This window comes from Corvus moneduloides, chromosome 8 (assembly GCF_009650955.1).
Source record: "Corvus moneduloides isolate bCorMon1 chromosome 8, bCorMon1.pri, whole genome shotgun sequence".
NCBI classification, from domain to species: domain Eukaryota; kingdom Metazoa; phylum Chordata; class Aves; order Passeriformes; family Corvidae; genus Corvus; species Corvus moneduloides.
In genome coordinates, this window is record NC_045483.1 from 7,940,316 (window position 1) to 7,959,582 (window position 19,267).

General features: G+C 39.9%; 1 protein-coding gene across 20 annotated transcripts in view; it reads left to right on the top strand.

The window, feature by feature from the left end:
- Positions 1 to 19,267, top strand: part of ABLIM1 (actin binding LIM protein 1) — a 188,066-nt gene that overhangs the window by 69,562 nt on the left and 99,237 nt on the right. Inside the window, exon 1 of one of the 20 annotated variants that reach the window (XM_032115906.1) lies at positions 6,149 to 6,558. The exons of the other annotated variants lie outside the window; for them this stretch is intronic. Coding sequence (XP_031971797.1) covers positions 6,543 to 6,558 — 16 coding nt within the window. The 5' untranslated portion in view covers positions 6,149 to 6,542. Of the gene's footprint in view, positions 1 to 6,148; positions 6,559 to 19,267 lie in introns of those variants that run through there. 20 annotated transcript variants of the gene reach the window in all.

The following is a 19,267-nucleotide window of genomic DNA, read 5'->3' on the forward strand; positions in this document are numbered from 1 at the left end:
AACCATACTAGCTTATCCGTATACATCGGTACTTGGAAGATGCCATATTGTTTATTTTTTAAGTTGGCAAACTCGTCTTTAAAATATGTGACTCTTTCCTATGAAGCAGCAGCAAAACAGCTTTTATAGTTGTCTCAGAAATTCCAGTTGGTGCAGAAGTTGGAATCAGTTATGCATACTCTCAATTTGTTGTATGTCTGCTTAATACTTTTATGATGATCCTACTATTGAAATGGCAACAAATAATTTAAGAGAAAAGTTCAAATATGTAAAGTTTTTCCATGCTGAAACAAGTCACCTCCCTAGCTAGCAGATAGAATCACAGCCACAAATAGAAAAATTCCAGAAGCTGGAGTAAGGTGATAAAAATTTATTTGGTGTAAAATTTTGTTGGAATATATTAATATTACACTATGTAGCCAAATTGTATTTACTTAGATAGCATCTTTTTAGTTTTCTCTGAGGTCCTTTGTTGTTCATTTGATAGGACACTGGACTGGCAAATCCTTGTTGGGAGAGATACATCTGCAGGGCAGATTCAGGTGCCTCTTTTGAGAGTCCTATTTATGGTTTAGTATGGAATCAGAAGAGGAGGAATTTGTCATTTGGCACAGTGACAATTGATGTAAGGGTGGTATGTCTCCAATGCCCACCTCGTGGGTTGCCTCATCCCAAGGCACCATGGACTTGTGGCCTGCTTTGCTGGATGTCATATAGTTGAGGCAAACACTAAAGGTTAGTGCTTAGTGGAGAGACTGTCACATCTCTCAGCACTGCAAAACAAAGAACTTGTTGCTTTACTCTGCAAATTAACTGATTGGCAGGAAGCTGCTTCGATCTGGTGTTGCATGGACCTCTCAGGGAGAAGTTCTTAAGACTAGAGAGTCTTTACAGCATTCCTGCTGATTTCACTGAGCCAAAAAATCCCAAGACAGGCTGTGGGGTTTGTTCTGCATGGTTAATCCAATTCTGAAGTGGATTTTCAATATCAATCTCCTTAACCTTAGACATGCACAGTAAAGGATGACACTTTCATGTGTGCTTTCCTGTTGGGGATTCCTGCCTTCGTGCAATTTTCAGCAGTAACTGTGGTGACTGTCAGTGAAGGTTATAATATTTTTATCAGCAAAAGTATTGGTTGTGATAATGATTTAGCTCAATAAATTCAGTTTATAGCAGGTGAATAGTGATGATTTTATATGGTAGTTTTAAAAAAATTACAAAGTTTAAACCACTGTCTGTACTCATCTTACTGTACCACATCTCAATTTAATTCCAGCTATGTCTGCATACTGTAAAAGTTCACAGAGGTGTGAAGAAAGCATGATCTTCTTTCTGAGCATTAGCAATAGCATAAGCTGTTTGGAAGCCAGTTGTTACATCAATAACATAAATGTATGTTCAGAGATAAATGTTTATACATACCTGCAGTCAGAAGATTTACCCATTTGCATATTTTTGGAGTATATTATATTATATATACTGGCAAAGCAGTATAATGTAACCATTTTTTTCTCATCTGTTTCTAAAGATAATGTGAAGGTTTCAGGTGCTTTTTTACATAACTGTTTGTGTTAAGCTTCTTATTATTTAGAACAGACAAGTATGCTAGTTTCTTATTTTGTTTTGCAACAGATTAGACTAGTTTTACTATTTATATTTTGCAGACTATTACTGTTCTACATAATAGCAGCCTATTAAGAAAATCCTGCTTTCAAGAATCTCAGAAAATCAGATTTTGTTTTAAGAGATCCAGACCTTTTAATAGATCACAACCTCACAAATGTTTTATTCCTGAGGAGTCTGATTTGAAAGAACACAAAATTATTCTATTTCTAAAAAAAGCACTAAACCCCCAAATCCTGGCAAATCAGAACGATTACACTATGCATTTTACTGAATCAAGTGATTGATGTATTTGCTGAATTTTAATTTTGTTTACTCTGAAAGAAAGATGATGTGATTTTAAACACCAATATTACCTACTGATGATGTTGAAAATGGCATGACACAGGTACAAGGAAAAGCCCAGCACAGCAGAAAGGTAGTGGTTAGAATCCAGGCCATCAGGCATTATTTGCTTGAAGATCAATCTTATCAGTAGGGACAATGTGATCCCAGGGTGTAGGATGGCAGGACCATAGTATGTGCTGAGAAAGAACCATATTCCTCTAGACTGTTTAAAACTTGTGATAGGGCAATGTAGAGGGTCTGTGGTGGGGAGGTCAATCTGTGGGGCCTTCACAGCTCCCTAACTTCCTGCTGGTTCCACACAGGGCAGTGTGATGATGGATGAGGGTGAGGAGGGCTTGGCAGCCTCAGGCCATTGCACAAGCTGCAGGATGAAGTTGTTACAGAGCAAAAACTGTGTGGAGGGTTGGAAAGGCTCAAGGATGACTTACAGAAGAACTTCTCCTGCAGGCTTGGAACACTCGGGGTACACCTGGTGTGGGGAACAGTTCTGTCAGGTACTGCCTGAATTCTGCTCACTGAGTTCTGGTGAATCTGGAGAACTCCACCAGCACCATCAGCTTTCCCAGTCAGTTGCCTGCCTGGTTCTTTGCTGCAATCCTGCAGGAGCACTGCTGCTCGAGCTGATTCCGAAAGATGGAAAATGGGCCAGCTGTCTGAGTGGCTGAAGGAGAGACATCAGGTCGCTGGAGGAGGGTGTGGCCAGGAGAAACAGAAGCCAGGAAATACTTAATATGTAGCTTTTGAGAATGCTGAAACTGGGATCTGTAGGCTTGCCCATTAAGGTACTGGGACCACTGCTGGGTCACAGGGCTTTTGCAAGAAATCCCATATTGACATTATTGGTTTTTGTCTGAGCAGGCACGGTAAGTCAGGGTAACAATTAGAGCAGGTCACAAGAGAGTGGCATTTCCTTCCTGGAGAAGGGAACATTTTGCAAAATGCTGTAATTGAGACTTCATAGAAGTGATGGTTCTCAGTTGACCTAGGCTGGACAGTGGTTAAGCTGTGGAAGCCTGGGGCAGCCTTTCTTGTCAAAACTGTTTGTTCCAGGCTTTTTGCTGGAAGCAAGGACATTAAACAGATAATATTTTCCTGGATATTATTTAATGGAGCAACTTCTCCCCTTTCCTGTTCTGTTTTCTACCTGCCTTTCCCCCTCATTTCTTTCTGAACAGGAGATATCAGTCAGTTTTGAAGAAATTATACAAAAACTGTGTGCTGATACTTCTAAGCCATGATCTCATCTGTGAAGAATGAATGCAAGATAAAAATATGAACACCAGCTTTTAAAATGAGAATAACAAACCTTAAATCGTAGCTAAACTGCTTAATATCTTACTCATACTTTTTCAATACTATCAAGGTACAATAAAAAGCAAAACAAATTGGTTTAACTCTTTCCCCTTGTGGAGTGATCTCCATATGGCTCTCATGCCTCTCGCTGAATGCACAAGATATTTTTCACCAGCAACATGAGCATGTTGTTTAGCTGTAGTGTACTCTTTGTGACTCTTCCACCCACACTGTGCTCAAGGGAGACTCTATTTAGCTTGTACAGCGCAAAAGGTATTTAAAGAAAAAGTTATTTTGCTTTCCTTTGAAATAGGCACTTCTAAATAACAATAAGTGCCAGGGGATTGTTTCTAGAATGCTGTCTATTCCTTTTTCATCTCTAGTTTAGGATATCTGAGTAGATTCTGAGTTGTACAGCAGGGTAAAAATTTTAGCCTTGACTTAAGACAATGAGATTAAAACCAAAAACCATCCTGGTGTAAAGAGATTTTATTCACAATACTAAGGTCTCCTCTTCATATGTCTTTACTCTGGAGTAGATTATATTTGACTCCTAAATCTCCAGCATAATTTACTGCAGCCTGTATTTTTAAATTTCATTTTATGTGCATGCTGCTGTAGTCTACCACTGCAGCTCTCCTGGCTGAACGATGTGAGATACAGCAGTGCTAATCTCTAGCACATGTGAAAAATGGAGGAATGTACTCAGAGAACAGAAAGTCCACATACCAACAAGCAGCTTCTGTGCCAGCAGCTGCTGGAACAGAAAAATGAATGATCATCATTGCAAGCCTGTTGAGAGTGTCTGAGGATCACAGGAAGGGGTTAACAGCATCCCTGGGTATGTGTCCATAGGCACACTCTGCACATCCAATCAAATATTTATGAATGAAGGTCAGATGTGCCCCTTTCAGGAGGCTGTCCCCTAACTGTTTACAAAATACAGCTTGAAAAAGAACACGGCCAGGTTGAGTTACAACCTGACATCTCTGATGTGTCAGAAATGTGACGTAACGGCTTATGCCTCCGTGTTGGTGGGGTTCAGCCCAGCTCCCCACTTGAGCCTCAAATGCTATTAATAGTAACACACTGAGTCATAGAAGCAAGAATGTCAGACTGCCTGTGCTGTGCTGCTCTTACACATTGGACTGCTAACAATAGAAATCCAGCCTAGATTTGTCAGAATAGAATAACTATTTTTTTCCATGCATGTGCCTGTATCTCTGGTGCTCTCTCTCTCTCACTCTCTTAGTGATTTATTTATTGAAGAATGTCACTGAATAAGAGATACCTTACGGATGAGGCAGACTGACTTGTTTAATTTGCTCCTGTTATTCTGGGTGGCATTTGTACAAAACATCTAGAATTTATTTACTGCAAATATTTTTAACACTGTGTGCATGGTCTGATTTTTTTGCAGCAGGTATCAGCCATCTGCTGCTCTGTCTGGCTGATGCCTACAGCTTGTTTCTTTACATTAATATCTCTCTCCCTACGTAGAGTAGCATGGAGAAGGAATTCCCTTGTGGAGGTGTGAGCACTGTAAATATAGAGTGCAGTATTAATGTAATTTCACTTCCATCATGTAACATAAAGCACATTTTGCACTGAGCTGTGGTCAAGTTGAAGCTTTTGCTCAATGAGTCTGTCCATAATTTAGCCCAAAATATCTTTATATTTGACCCAGTTCTCTGCTACTGAGATCACCTCTGTCTTTGACAAGTCAGTTCATTTCCATTTGCCATTTTCTCTGCCTTTAAACCACAAATACTAAAATTTACTCTCTAGGCAAAGGCATGAACGACATAGGTTTAGTTTGGGGAAGTCACTGGTGGCTAGCTAAAATGAGGAATTAATAGTAGTAGTGATAGAGGTTCTCCAAAATCTTGATGCTGACAGTATGTATGTGTCATTTTGTATTTATTTGTGGCTTTTAAGGGGTATTCAGGATTTTGATTAGTCATATTTCCAATCTTTTCTTCATAACTGGGAATAAAAGTATGCTTGTAAAAGAAAAGCTTTGTTTCTCCTGACTCTGACCTGCATCTTTTAATAGAAGGCAGAACCTTGCTGTATGATGATGAGACTTGACAATATTCTAAAGGGTTGGTTTGTTTGTTTTTCAGCATTAGTTTATTGACCAGTCTTTTCTCAGTAGAGTTTAGTGCCTGGAAAACCATAAATTGGAAGGTCAGTTTGATGCCCAGATTCAACACTGGTGCTTTGTCTTGTTGGGGATGTGTTGGGGGGTGAAATTCCCGTATCAGTGCTGCTGTTTACACTTCCATCTTCTGCCTTCTCAGTTCCATGAGTACCTGTGGCTATCATCTGCAAAGGAACAGCTTAGGAGGAGTTATAATTTACAATTATTTAGTTTTGCAGAATACAGCACTTAACTTTGACTCACAGCAAAAATTTGTCTGTGGCACTGCCTGGCTATGCTTCAGAACCCAGGTGCTCACTGAGCAGTGGCAGTTCTTTTTATTATTTTTATTGTTATTTGAAGTAGAGAATAGATAGGCATTCCCATCTTCCACAGGCTGTATGTTACCCTCATCTGTTCTATGGTCAGTAGGCATTGAGAGACCATTTATTAGCATGTTTTGTGGTCTAGTAATTGCTTTAAAGCTAAATCCGGGAGTGGATAAACTGCTCACCACAGAAAAGCCACTGTGCTGCAGCCTGCCTCAGCACTTGCCTGTGCTCATCTTTGTTTCCCCTCTTGATCCTGGCTTAGTTTGAGTAAATAAAATAATAGGAAACTCATAAATACCACTTTATCTTTGTGTGTGCGTTGGAACAGCTCTCCTGCTCTCCCTCACATCTCCCTTGCAGCCTCTTGCCAGTCATTCGGGAGCAAATTACAGCGGCAGCTCGGCTGTGCGAGGGCAGAGGAATGCAAGGTGGTGTCAGGGGCTGGAGATGAGGGACGCTGGAATCCAGCATTTGTTCCCCAGCGGCAGCTGTAGCTGGTTCTTTCAACACAAGGGGCAGAATGCACGGGCAGGGGATGAGCTGCCATTAGCCATCGGAACAGACCACAGTGGAAGATAAGAGGCACAAGAAGGAAGGAGACAGTGATGAGCAATCGGACCTGATCAGACCTTGTGGGAAATCTGACCAGGGGAGATTATTATCTGGAATAAGCTGCCTTTTTTCTTTTTCTTTTTTTTTTTTTTAAATCCACCTCAGCCAAACACTGCTGGAAAAGAGATTGTGTTTAAATTACTTAAGCTAATTCTTGCTGCTTCCACTACGAAGAAAAATTGTTTGCCATGGTGAAAGAAGAAGGTAATTATGTTTATTGATAGACTGGAGCTGAAAGCTAATGTGCCAGCCACAGTCACCTGAGGTTTAAACCTTCACATTTAAGATGTGCATGCTGTGATTGGCAGTTGTTGTTTTCCTTTCTATAAAAATGGTGTGTGAAACCCTGCAGTGGATTGCATTGGTTATCCCTGTACCTGCTTTAATAAGGGTAGAATCTGGAACACACCTAATTTAGTGTGTCTGCACAGCAGGCTCCCTTCTGTGTGTACATGTTTGTTTGGGGTTTTTTTTCTGTGATTTAACCCAAGTTGACAGTTCTTTACCTGTATTTGCTACAGTTCAAGTAGTTTTGAACACTGAGGCAGCTAGTTTAACATTTTAAAGATAAACATTGATATACTCAATTGTGGACTTCAGAGGGCATATTTTAAATTTTAATGGATAAATGGATTATATGAGATTTTGCAAAATGCTTGAATTTTGCAGCAGTAAATTAGGTATCAGTTTCAGTTGCCTGTAAGTAACATTTTAAGACTCCTACAGAAGAATTTGCTAGTTTAAAGAGTTTAGAAATGGTTGTGGGGTCTTTCCTTGCAGTAATACTGGTCTGTGTCATTTATTGTATTATTAAGATGTGAGATACATTCTGAGTTGTATTTGAGTGTACTGGATGTGGTTTGGGGGCATAACATTATCACAGATAGATTCAGACTCAGTCTCTTTTTCTGTGAAGAGGGGCGTCTCTGTTCTTTACTTTGGAGGACTCTCTAAAAATAATGTGGAGTAAATTCAAACCAGGGAAGAAACAGAAATAAGAAGTAGTAATGCTGAGTAAGAGTGAGCAGTTTTGCAGCTTTGAACACCCATGCTAAGACTTTTTTTTAATGTTGTAAATAAAAAGTGTGTGCAATTAGCTTCACAGATGTTTAGATTGAGGAGAGCAGGACAAATGCCTCGTATATGACAAATGCCTGCCACAGTGTGTTGTTCATATTAGGAGGATTGTGGTCATAACCATTGTCCAGTCTATTGATAATTTTTGTTGATGAAAGGCAGTGACCCAGCATAAATTTTATTGGCTACTTAGTAGGTTTGGGATCCCTTATTTCAGATTTACAGGATTATTTTTATAGTGTCAGTCATGAACTGATGACCCAGTATCAGTAAGCCACACCAGGGATGGTTTAAATAGGAATTTCACCCCAAATCCTGGAAAGTGCAGGTTTCAGAATCATTTGAATGAACTATGTCAGTCATCTTTTCAGAAAAATAAGTGTATTATCATTCAGTTTATCATAACTGGTGCTTGTTTTCTAAGATGCATTTTAAAACAGGACTGCTGGTTTTCTTGAAGTGTACATAAATCATGGGTAGCATGTGTTGGTTGGTCCTTTTATATGTTTCTGTCTCCTCCCCCAGCTGATGTTCAATTGGTTGTATTCCCTGTGTTACATGGGGCTGTACCTGAGGAATACTCAGTGAATTCAATTTTAGCATCTTACACCATGAGAGCTGTCATTTACCTGTAACAAAATTAAAACAAGCCCATCGTTTTTGTAAAAAATGGGAGACAAAAAAATTCATAGAATGGCAGGAAAAGTTGACAATGAATGGTTGAAAATCTGCAAAAGACTTGTGTTTAAATTGCTTCCTTTCCCCCTCCGCACCAAGTTTAATGCATTATTTACAATGGCTGTTTGTATTGACGTTGGATATAAATATTTTTTTTCCTGTTCACAGAGATAATGGACTAAAATAGCTAAATGCTCTCTCTAGTTTTGGAGTGCAATTACTGATATTTTGTATCTCATGCCTGCAGTGGGAGAAAGGATGGTATCTGTTAAATATTTTGATTTTACACATTATTACTTTCGTAATTTCCCCAACTATTTTTTTAACTCTTTTGTTTCTGCCTCAGTTTTCTTTTTCCTGTTTCTTGGTGGGCTTTTTTTGTTGCTTCGTTTCTTTCTTTGGGTTTTTGTTTTGTCTTGGTTCGTTTTTCTTTTTTTTTTTCTCCTCTGCTTTAGTCAGAAGGTCAGGAGTTATTGCTATAAAAGTCACTCTCTACGGTGATACTCTTGCAAAATGCAGTCAGTACAATACAGCTGGTACCCTCCCTTCCAGCCACTGCCTGAACTATGGTTTGAACAGGCTGAAAATGTAGTTCAGTCCAGTGTGATTTCATAGACATGTTAAGTAGGCACTGGAAGGGCTGGTTTCAGCTAGAAAAATGCAACTCCACTGAATTGCAAAACGGTTGGTAACAGTTTTTAGGAAATTAGCATGCTTCATTATGCTCATATTGTGTCTGCCTGGTTAGTTCATACACAAAAAAAATCCTGAGGCCAGGGTGTTTTCTGCTGACACCAAACGGCGCTTCCTAAATTATGTCTGATACCACATTTTCATGTCCCTGTGTACTTAGCTATTTCCAATTATGAGCCCTTATTATCTAGTTACTCAGCTAAATTATTATCACTGTGCTGCATCCAAGGGCGACTTTCTCTCTTCGTATCCTTTAACAGAAAGAAAGTTTACATGTGCATATGTGTGTCTTGTCATTAATTCTCTCTGGCAATTTAAAGCCTATGTTGGATAATCTGCATTCTTGCTGCTTCTATGTTGAGGTCAGTGTGTGGGTTGTGAGCCTGCAAGCCAGGTTTCTGTGTGATACAAGTGTTGCAGCTTCATTTTTGCCCCCATTAGTTCACATGAGCTGAGGATTTTGCGCTGATTCTTGATTTCTTGAGTAGTTAATGAGAAGGCTGTCCTGGCATTCAAGTGCTAGTCTGTGAAAGCATATTGGTAATCAGCTTTGTACCTGATGAGATCTTGGGCAGGATCGTCCATGGGCAAACCTATGAAAGTGGATTAGTAGCTGCTCATGCCATGCTGCTGCATGCTTGGAAGGATAAAAGGAGAAAAGATGAAGGGTTGAAGATTTTTTGCATTAAAGAAGGGGGCACAGAGGCTTAATGATTTCTGTTCTTCTTACACTGATTCTGCTGAAGGGAAGGTGCTGGCACCTACTGGGTACAAAGTTGCAGTGAGCTTGATCATGTCTCCATGTTCTCACAACTTCTCTGTAGGTGTTCACTGGTGCTGGCTTTCCCAGGAAGCCACACAGAAGGTGCAGGTCACCGAAATGGTATCATATTTCCTGTATCATTTGGCCCATGGTCTAGTTCAGGCTTGCAGAGAGATTTTGTCCTCTGTTGTTTTTATTTCGCTTTTGATAAAGCATGACAGTGATACATCTTCAGGTTGTGACCAAGAGGACTGGTTTTATGCTTCCAGTAGCTCCAACCTTCTTCTCTTCCATTTGCCAATACCAAGAGTTGTGAGTCCCCAAAGGAGCTTTTGGTCTTTTTCTTTTGTTGTAATGGAACTGCTTTAGATGGGATTTTCCTTGAAGAGTATACAAATGTTACCTGTCTGCTAATTTCAAGGTGTTCTCTCTTGGGAACTTTGTGTCTCCAGTGCTCTGTGTATTTGTAGGCTTAACATTTATTCCCTGTGTTAATCAAGAAAATGTTGAGTAATGGGACTTGGGTCCTAACACCGTCTCAGTGTCGTGGTTGATAAAGAAATGTAGTCTCGGTTTGAACTCATGACTTTGGAACTTTTTAACCCCAGGTGACCTGGGAAAGTCTCCAGGTTTGTTGCTTTTGGAGCACATGACAAGATTATGCAATCACACATTGGCAGGGGGAGGACTGGGGTTTTCTTTTTGCTTCAGTTTACTTAGTTTCAAATTTGGTTCTGCTTTGCAGTTTGCTTTTGGGGCTGGGCATTTGGGCTTTTTTTTTTTTTTTTTTTTTTGGTTAAGGGCATGTGCTGCCTTGTACAAGACGCAGAAAAGGCTTTTTTTAAATATACATAATAGTAGATGTTTAAAAAAAACCACTTGTAGTTAAAGTACTAAACAACAGAACAGTTTTGTGTTAGAGGCTCTTAAGGTGACCTTGGGGAGGTAATTTGATCTCTCCTTGTGTTAATCTGTAAAATGAGGGTAAGAACATTCCTCCTGTCTCCCTTGATTATTTGAATTAGAGGTCTTTGGAGCAGAGAGTTTCTTTTACCTTGTTTCACAGCTCTGACAAGGCAATCTTAGTGTTGTGATTTCACTACTTCAACTTGTAAAAAAAAAAAAAAAAAGAAAATCCAGTGTTATGTGATTATCTTGTAAACATCTTATTACTTTTTAAAGGCAACGGAATTGTAAAGGAATTATGTTTCTATTGGCACATTTATGGCATTGCTTTTCTGTACTTTCTCTTTCTAAATTTATTTTTAATATTAGGTTTCAAATTGCAGTTCTGGTGTGCAGCATTGATACTGAGAGAAACAAAAATAACCAGGGAGGTGCCAGCTCAGGCACTGCATGTTTACTGGAGATTTTACTTTTTTTTTTAAATAGTGCTTAGTTCACATGAGGGTACAAATACTCATATCCAAAGAGTTGGGCAAGCACAGTGTGCAGTCCTACCATGCCTGACCACTTCCAATGTTTCCCAGTAGCAGAATTCCATACATTCCTTGCATCCCAGCTGTGTGTAGGAGCCAGCTCTCTGAAGATGTGATGGCAGATATTTTATACTGAGAAATGGAAGAACTTTTGCTATTGATCTCACTGGAGGGGAGGGCTTAGAGGGTTTAGTCATTAAATTTGAGACCATGGGAGTTCATGGGTTCAGGGGGTGGTACAGGCAGCCCTTCCTCCAACTGAAACAGTGAGTGGTGTGAGAAAAAAACCCCAGTTTCGAGAAGGGGAGGTTCAATCAATTTCATTTTCTCACAATTAACAAAGTTCTTATCACTGATTCTGGTTTTGAAGATAAAAGCAAGCAAGCACATGCTCAGAGAAACACACCTGAGGTTCTCTGTGGAGAGTTCTCCTTCCCCTTGCTGGTCTCCAGTCCCTGTCACTCACTATCCTCAGCACCTTTGGTGAGGCGTGGGTGGTGCAGCAGACTGGTACCAGTCCATTGCTGCTCCTTTCATTGTGTTGCTCCTTTTTCCTTACCCAGTTATTTCCACATGGCCACAGTCCTTTTGGAGTTGTACTTCCTCCTGAGTCTCTTCTTGGGGCAGCTACTTTGCCTTGACATTTCTCCTGCCCTGCTGACCTTCCTGCCCCAGCATAATTTTTGTTTCTCTTCCCTGTGCTTTAGTGTCTTCTCTCTCCTGGGCAATCTGTGCCAGTGCACAGTGAAGTGCTCTGGTATCTCTCTCATGTCTCCTGCTGTTTGTCCTTTCAATCTTTACCACCTGTTGGTATGTCCGTGTTTTTGCAGAGGTTCTCTGGGCTCCTCTGGTTCTGTTTTGATGTGCAATGGATCAGTTTTATCGTTTGCTGAACTGGTTGGACCAACAGTGACCTGCACAATCCCATCCTTGGCCACCTCCTACACAAGTCATCACTGCAGCACCATCACTACCAAAGCCCTGCTGGTTATGGTGAATACAATTGAGTGGAATAAAAAATTGTATGGTTGCTTCCCTTGGATGAGAATTCAAAAGGCAATGCTTTTATAGATAGAGTCTTGGCATAGTAAAATTGTTTAAAAATACATTAAGCTAGGGCAGAGAAATGTTTTTCCAAAGGGGAGGTAGGAATCTTGGTAGAAAAGAATTTGCAAGGTAGGATGATAATTTGTCCTGCTACTGTAGGAGAGTCAATTATTTTTGTAGAAAAATTAATGGATGCCATGGGAAAAGAAGAAGTTCCACTAATCAAAATGTCTTGTGCCCTTTGGGTGGGAGAAGCCAGGGAACAGGATTTTTTTTTTTTTTTTCCTGGGGGCAATCCATAACTAATTTAAAAAGGATTATTTATAACAAAATTGGTTTTCCACCTAGAGGACAGTCAGTATCCCCAAAAGAATGATTAATCCTTGCCTTCGTTGAGCCTGGATAACTTTCAGGCTCACTAGGGATCTGTCTAAGGAGAACACTTAGGCATTGTCTTAAGCCTGTTCTGTTCAGCAGAGTGTCTTGTTAAGTCTAATTGAATCACTGGGATTTAAAGCTAAGTAAGTGCTTCAGTGTTGCCTCAAAGTTGGACCCAATTTTTGGAGGCTGTGTGACGTTTTTGAAAAAAAATCATGTATTTTATTAATGGTGGTCATTTTGTGTTGTGTGTTAGCTACACTGTTCTGTAAGATAAAACAATGAGAGGAATAATTCCAGATTTTATATGGGCTGATCATAAAGTGATATGAACCCAGCAATGATAGAAGCCTTGTGTCAATCAATCATGTACATTATCTGCTATTAATGCCAGCTGTTCAGAAGTGAAAGATTGTTGCTCTTATGCTATACAAGAGAATAACAGGCAAGGTTCTATAAACAGTGTCAGCAGGGTGGGTAACTCCGTAATTCCCACTCAGTGCTGTTAGTAGCACTTCAGTATCACACATGTCAGTATAATCTACATAGCAGTATTGTGGAACCTTGCTTTAGTTGAGGATCTGGTTCAGAAGCAGGATCTTAAGATGATATCAAATAAAGAAGTGATCCAAATAGAAATGAAGCCTTGCAGAACTTATTACTGCTGGATCGAACAAGAGTTGATGAATTACTTGTGTGTTCAAAGAAGCCGTTGCGTTTGTATTTTCTTTTCTCCAAAGGCACCTCAAAACAGGATTTGATGGATTTGAGGATTTGCTATCCAGCAGTTAAAATGCTAGCCAGAGGAACAGGCTATGTTTAGGGGTACTGTATTGGTCAGGGCTTTCCCTGTGATAGTCCTATTACCATATAATGGTGACACTTGATGGTCTTTAGGAGCACAGTTATTTATTGTTGAAATAACACACCTCAGAAACTGACTTCTATGCTGCAATGTTTTTAAGGTCTAGGTGCCAACATGGGCAATTCAGCACAGGGCAGTGCCTCTGAAATGTCTGGTTTATCAGCTCTGTACGTGGCAAACTAACCCGGGAGTCAGGAGCCCTGTGAAGACTTATGTTGCTCATTTCTGTGGCTGTCTAGTTTTAGTCTGAGGCTGTGCAGCTCAGTCTTTAGAAATGCCAGAAGTGAGGGTGGTACTGAATGATGAGCATTTACAAGATCCTTGATTGAAGGAGAGTTTCTAAGCACGGGGCACAGAGCTTCTGTGGTTTAAAGGGGTTGGCTGAGGACAGGTCTCTGCGAGGATCTTGTGCAAAACCCTTGGGGAGATTCCTGGTGGCAAGTGAGGGGAGATTTTACTACAGATTCTGTTTTGAAAGCATCTGGGAGACCACTGACTTAAGTAGGTCAGTGTTCCTCCTCAGATAATCTCGGGTAAACAGTGAGGGAATTGATTTTTTAAATTAGCATTTTTATATTGACTTACTTCAGAAGGGAATTTAATTCATTTTACTGTATGGAATACTCATGCAGCCTCAAAAAAGGATGCATAGGGGAACTGTGACAAGTTTATTGCTGGAATCCCTACATGGGATGCTGTTTGGGTAGCTGAGAGGCCTGACAGACATTCGAGTGCTATTGTGGGTAACCACCACTCATCAGTAAGCCAGAATTTCCATGTTGTCTGGAAAAAGCAATTGTTTTTTCTGCTAACTTCAGCAACTTGCTTTCATGTAGCCTTGAGGATCCTTAAGGATTTGCACTGAATAATTTGACACTTCTGTTTTATTCATTGTTGTGAGTAAGGTTTTGATATTGGACTTGATGATCTTTGTGGTTGCTTTCCACCTCAGACTATTCTGTGATATTTTTTTTAAGATAGAGACATCAAGTGATGGGTATGAGATGGTTGCTCAGAGTATGCTGAGGAGCTCTTGAATTTTTAATTACCTCTATCCTATGTTTGAAAAAAAATCACTCTTTTGAAATAGTGGATGATCCTCTTGTGTCTGTCAGATGTGTTGAAGGCATAACTCAGAATTTTCTGCCATTTAAAAGGCTTACAAACAGTTACTACATGTTAGAGACTTGCAGATGTTGGGTGTGAGAAGCAGATGTTTAGCATGATCTTCCAGCCCTTCAGAAAGGAGTTTCGAAGGGTCAGTTGGTTATCTTGAGATACTGTCCCTCAGTAAGTTGGTTCTGGAACCAAGTGCAGAGAACCTTTGTGGATGTGATGAAGATCAAGAAAAGCATTCTCAGAACATCAGATAAGAGAGTCTGAGCTCACTCCCTCTTTATCACCCAATTTTTATGGTGATCTGTCATGTGAAAAATTACTCTGTACTAATGTAGAAATATGGCAGACTAAATTCACTTTGTGCTTCTTCCCTTTGGCTTGCTAACCACTAATCAGCAATCCATCTGTTAACAATCATGTTGAGTAATGCAGGAATGCAGGTTTTGATTCAAAGACTGGCTTGGCTTAGTCAACATTTGTTTGATCATCATCTGTTTCTCAGCGTGTCTTAGTTTGCTGCATACTTCATTGCAAGATTAGTGCCTTTTCTTTACTGAAAAGAGTTTTAAAACTCCCTATTGCTTTTTCTGTTTGAGCTTAAAACAACTCCTGACCATACTCAGTTAAGAAGCTGTTAATGACTCTTCTTTGAAAGGATTATAGTTTTTCTTGAACAAATATAAATGTAATAATTTTGTCAAGTCCTTTTGTTCCTGCTAAGTATAGATGATGCTCTAGAATGTGCTTTTGTTCACCTGCCAAGTGATCAAAGGCAAACATGTGGACAGACATGGCAGAAGTTCCTCCTTGCTGCTATTTTAGAGAATGACAAACTCTTCTAAATAGGCTCTGGTGCTTTTGTGTTGAGAAGAGCGTCAATAAAGCTGCTGCAGTTTCACTGGATTGCAGAGCTGAGTTAGCACTAAGGTGTGTTTCCACCTGACAAGCTGAGAAAGTGCTCAGGCTCCTGGTGGGTCCAAAGCAAGAGTAGGATATCCCAAGGTTCCTATTCAGCCATAAGGGCCTACCCAGTCAGATTCATGCATTGTCATCAAGAAACTGTGAAAATTTTACACTAAGGCTATAGACTGTCAGAATCTGTGGTGAAATCCTCAGTGTGTCCAGGTAAGGATGTAATCCCTAAATAAACACGAGCAAATTTTCTTCATCTCTCAACCACTATCAAAGGCTTGGAAAACTGGATCCCCCAAACACATTTCTTTTAATTGCAGAACCATCACAGTTACACTGTTTTATTTTGTATATGTGGTAGAAGGTGATCCCTTTTCAGATAGGATCAAGCAGGTGCTGGTGTTAAATATTTCACTTAATACTGAACCATTCATATGCATAAATCTTTATGGGGCTGAGGCCTTAGGGCCTAATCTTGCATGCTGTTCTGTGGGGAATTAATTGCAGTATCAAAGCTCTAGACAGCAGAAGAGGGATGGGAGTAGGATAGGAAACAGCAGAGAAAATACAGAGAAAATGAGCATGTTTTGCACTTGTGTTCTGAAACAATGAAACAAATGTGATTTTTTTCATGCTGTATTTTAAAGCTCATTATTTCCTCACCTTTTTACACATTTGTGTGTGTGGCATAAAGCTTTTTATTTTTTTTTGTAAATAACGTAGGAGTTGTCTCACATTGATTTCAAATTACAGTTACTAATATTTTGAGTTTCTACCTAGCACTCATATCTCTAAATTTTTATATTTCATCCTGTTAGCTGCATTAGCTTTATCCATGGGTTATGTTACCTAAAAATAGGAAGGTATTTAAATACTGGTTTTCTTACTCAAAAATAATGTATGCTTCATCTTTTATTTTTAAAATTTGCTTTCTGGTGTTGAAGCCTTTACATCCTATTTTCATGCAATAAGTTTGATATCTTTGCTTAAAACATTTTCTCAATTTTTTTTTTAGGAACTACCCTAGGTTACCATTCTAATTTACTAGTTAAACTTGTAAATGTCTTTATAGGTTATTTTTCCTTTGAAAAATCTATTTTTCAAGGAAGCAACACACCTGTTTTCTAGGCTGGACATGGTGCCACATCTTCTGCTTAGCATTTTGTGAAAATCTTTTAGTTGCTGCAGAACCTGCCAAGAGATGTGGAGGATGGGGTGGAGGGAATGGATACCAATCTGTTCATTACTGTCTTGTAGTCAGCCCCACATCTGGCCTTGAGATGCTATTTTGAAGATCGATAGCTCTGGTGTACTTTGTTTATTGCAGCTGAAGAACTGAGGCTGAGAAGCATTGGTTGTGATGAGAATTGAATTGGACACATAAGAAAAGTGTCAGTTTTTCTTAGGTCTTCTCTTTATAGAAGAAGTAGAGAGTCAGACCAGAGACAGAGGACTGGGGGATTGGCAATAATTCTTTCTGGATCTAAACCAGAGCAGACTTGGGCTGCGCTATCCCTCTTTACATGACTTTCTCTCGTAATCCTTCTTCCCTGTGCTTCCCCTTTTCTGAGCTCTTAATTCTATCCTGCCAACACCCCCGAAGAAGGAGTGTGAGGTAAAATGGGGGAGAGTGTCTGGAGCCTTGTGCTGTCACTGGGCACACTGGGCAGCCCAGCGTGCTCTCACGTGGGTGTGAGTGCCACGCATCACCATGATCAGAGCACTGACTTCTGCAGAAAGAGCTGCTGTGCTGCCATGGTCCTATTTGCATCTGCTGTTTGCAGAAGCAGATGAATTGTAAGGGGAAAATGATAATACTTTTTAGGAAAATGTAAGAAAACATGGCAAAAAGCTACCAAGTTTAAGATTTTTTTTTTTTCTGCCTTGTTTTAAAAATAGCTATTCTGGATATCTATAGACAGCACAAATGGTTTTAAGACAAACTGGCACACTGTAGGAGTGATACAGATAAATTTGCAGGAAGAAAAGCTTTATAATGATTCTTCAGATCTGATTTGAATAGCAGTAGTATGAGCTATCTACAGCCTAGGATTTTCCCTTAGGCTTTCTCATACATGTGTAGGCAAGCAGCTCACAAGTATCTCTTTATGGGAGTGCCTCCTTCCAGGATTTCCTGGAATTCCTGAAGATCCCTGACAGATACCTGTGGCTAATGGCTGCAGTAATATCTTTATCAGTCCCTGGCAGCTGGGAGGTTTGATTTTCGTCTCAGTCACTGCTTGGTCACCTTACCTGATAGGATTCTTATAGATTTGAGATTCAAGAACTGAGTCTGCAGATAAGCAAAATGACACTGCATTTTTCACCCCTTCTTTTAAATAGGTATTTCAGCAACTCCTTGAGTCTCCACTGTGCTGGGGTTTTACAAAAGAGGAATTCCTTGGAGACTGTATGGGCTATAGACAGACAGGCTTTACAAACCAGGGGTTACAGACAGTTATCTCAGAGAGAAGCACAAAGGATGGGAGAAAATTACTTCTCCTCTCTTTACAACAGAGCATGGAGAAGAAGTGATAAGGCAGATTCCATTCTTGAACTTGATTCTTTGGTGTCCCTCCAGCATCTCTCAGCCCAGAACACACTTTTTCCCAGCTTGTCATCCTGTGCACAGTGCCCACCTGCCTGCCTCTATCCTGTCCCAAGCAAGGGGCTGCACAGTTGGATTAACAGTGGAGCTGCTTGGCAGCATCAGACAATGAGGAAATTTTATTTTTAAACTTTCAAGTTTTGAACTGCAAATCCTGTAAATTAGTTTAAGAAATAGTAGCCTCCAAGGCCATATCAGGTAATACAGAGGAGGGCAGAGAGAGAGTTGTCTTGTAGAAAGCTTTGATTGCATTTACTGCCTTGGCAATCTCTAGCACAGTCATCTTACTTTTATTCCTGAAAGCAGAAAGCAGTGAGGAAATTTTAAAACTAGGCTGGCAAAAAACTGTTTCACACCATTACATCTGTGCTTTATTTTTCCTCCTTAATAGTTCGGTGTTCAGCCAAGAAAACACAGCAGCCAGTTGAAAATAAGCATTTCAGAGCATGCTGTCTGTGTCAGGCCACTCTTAAAGATGTAAGGGACAAAGCTGTGACATTCTGAGAATCCCCCTGCCCAGGCTGCAATGGGCACAGACTGTTCTCAGTGCTCTGCAACAGAGCCCAGAGGCTGTGGAGCTACAAGTCATAGAGATTCTGTATCCTGGCACAAAGCTTGAAGTTACACATTCTACAGCATGGGTAGTGTTGACTGAGCATTGCTTCAGGTTTATTTGTGGAGGTATCTGTGCAAATGGAAAAATGATAAAAATTCCCTTTTAAAAGAGCAGTAGCCCATATCCTCTTATTTAAATAGAGGAAGCTCTTTTTTTTATTGCAGTTTAAAGTAGAACTGAACTAAAAATAATTTTTGTGACTCCACCTTGCAGCATTCCCATAGCAAGGTGTTTCCCAGAAGCTTTTCTGACTTCCAGTAAAAAGCCAAGGTACTTCCTGGCTTGCAGCAGATACGTGGAGTCTTGCCAGCAAGAATCTGCAGCTAAGAATCCCTTAGCCTGAGTCTTTGATTTCCTAACAGTTCTGTGTTCAGGGAGAGAATCATCAATAAAGGCTGCAGTATTTATTTTCATTGTTTTCTTTATTTCATTATTCAACTACATACTCTTCAGGTAGTTGCTGTAATTTCCATTTCAGAAAGGTTTGTTGAGGTCTAATTTCTAGCTGATGCAACAAAACATAATTGTTTTTAAACCCTCATACAATGATCTGCTCTACAGAAAACACCGTGACAGAACAGTTTTCAACTTTGCACAGTGAACTAAGTCTTTAGTTTTGCTCAGAAAATGCCTTTGGTTTCTCATTTGAATATTGGGTTGTGGTATTTTTATATCTCCTTTCCAATTATTTCTTTGCAGGTCTGGGATTATTTTGAGA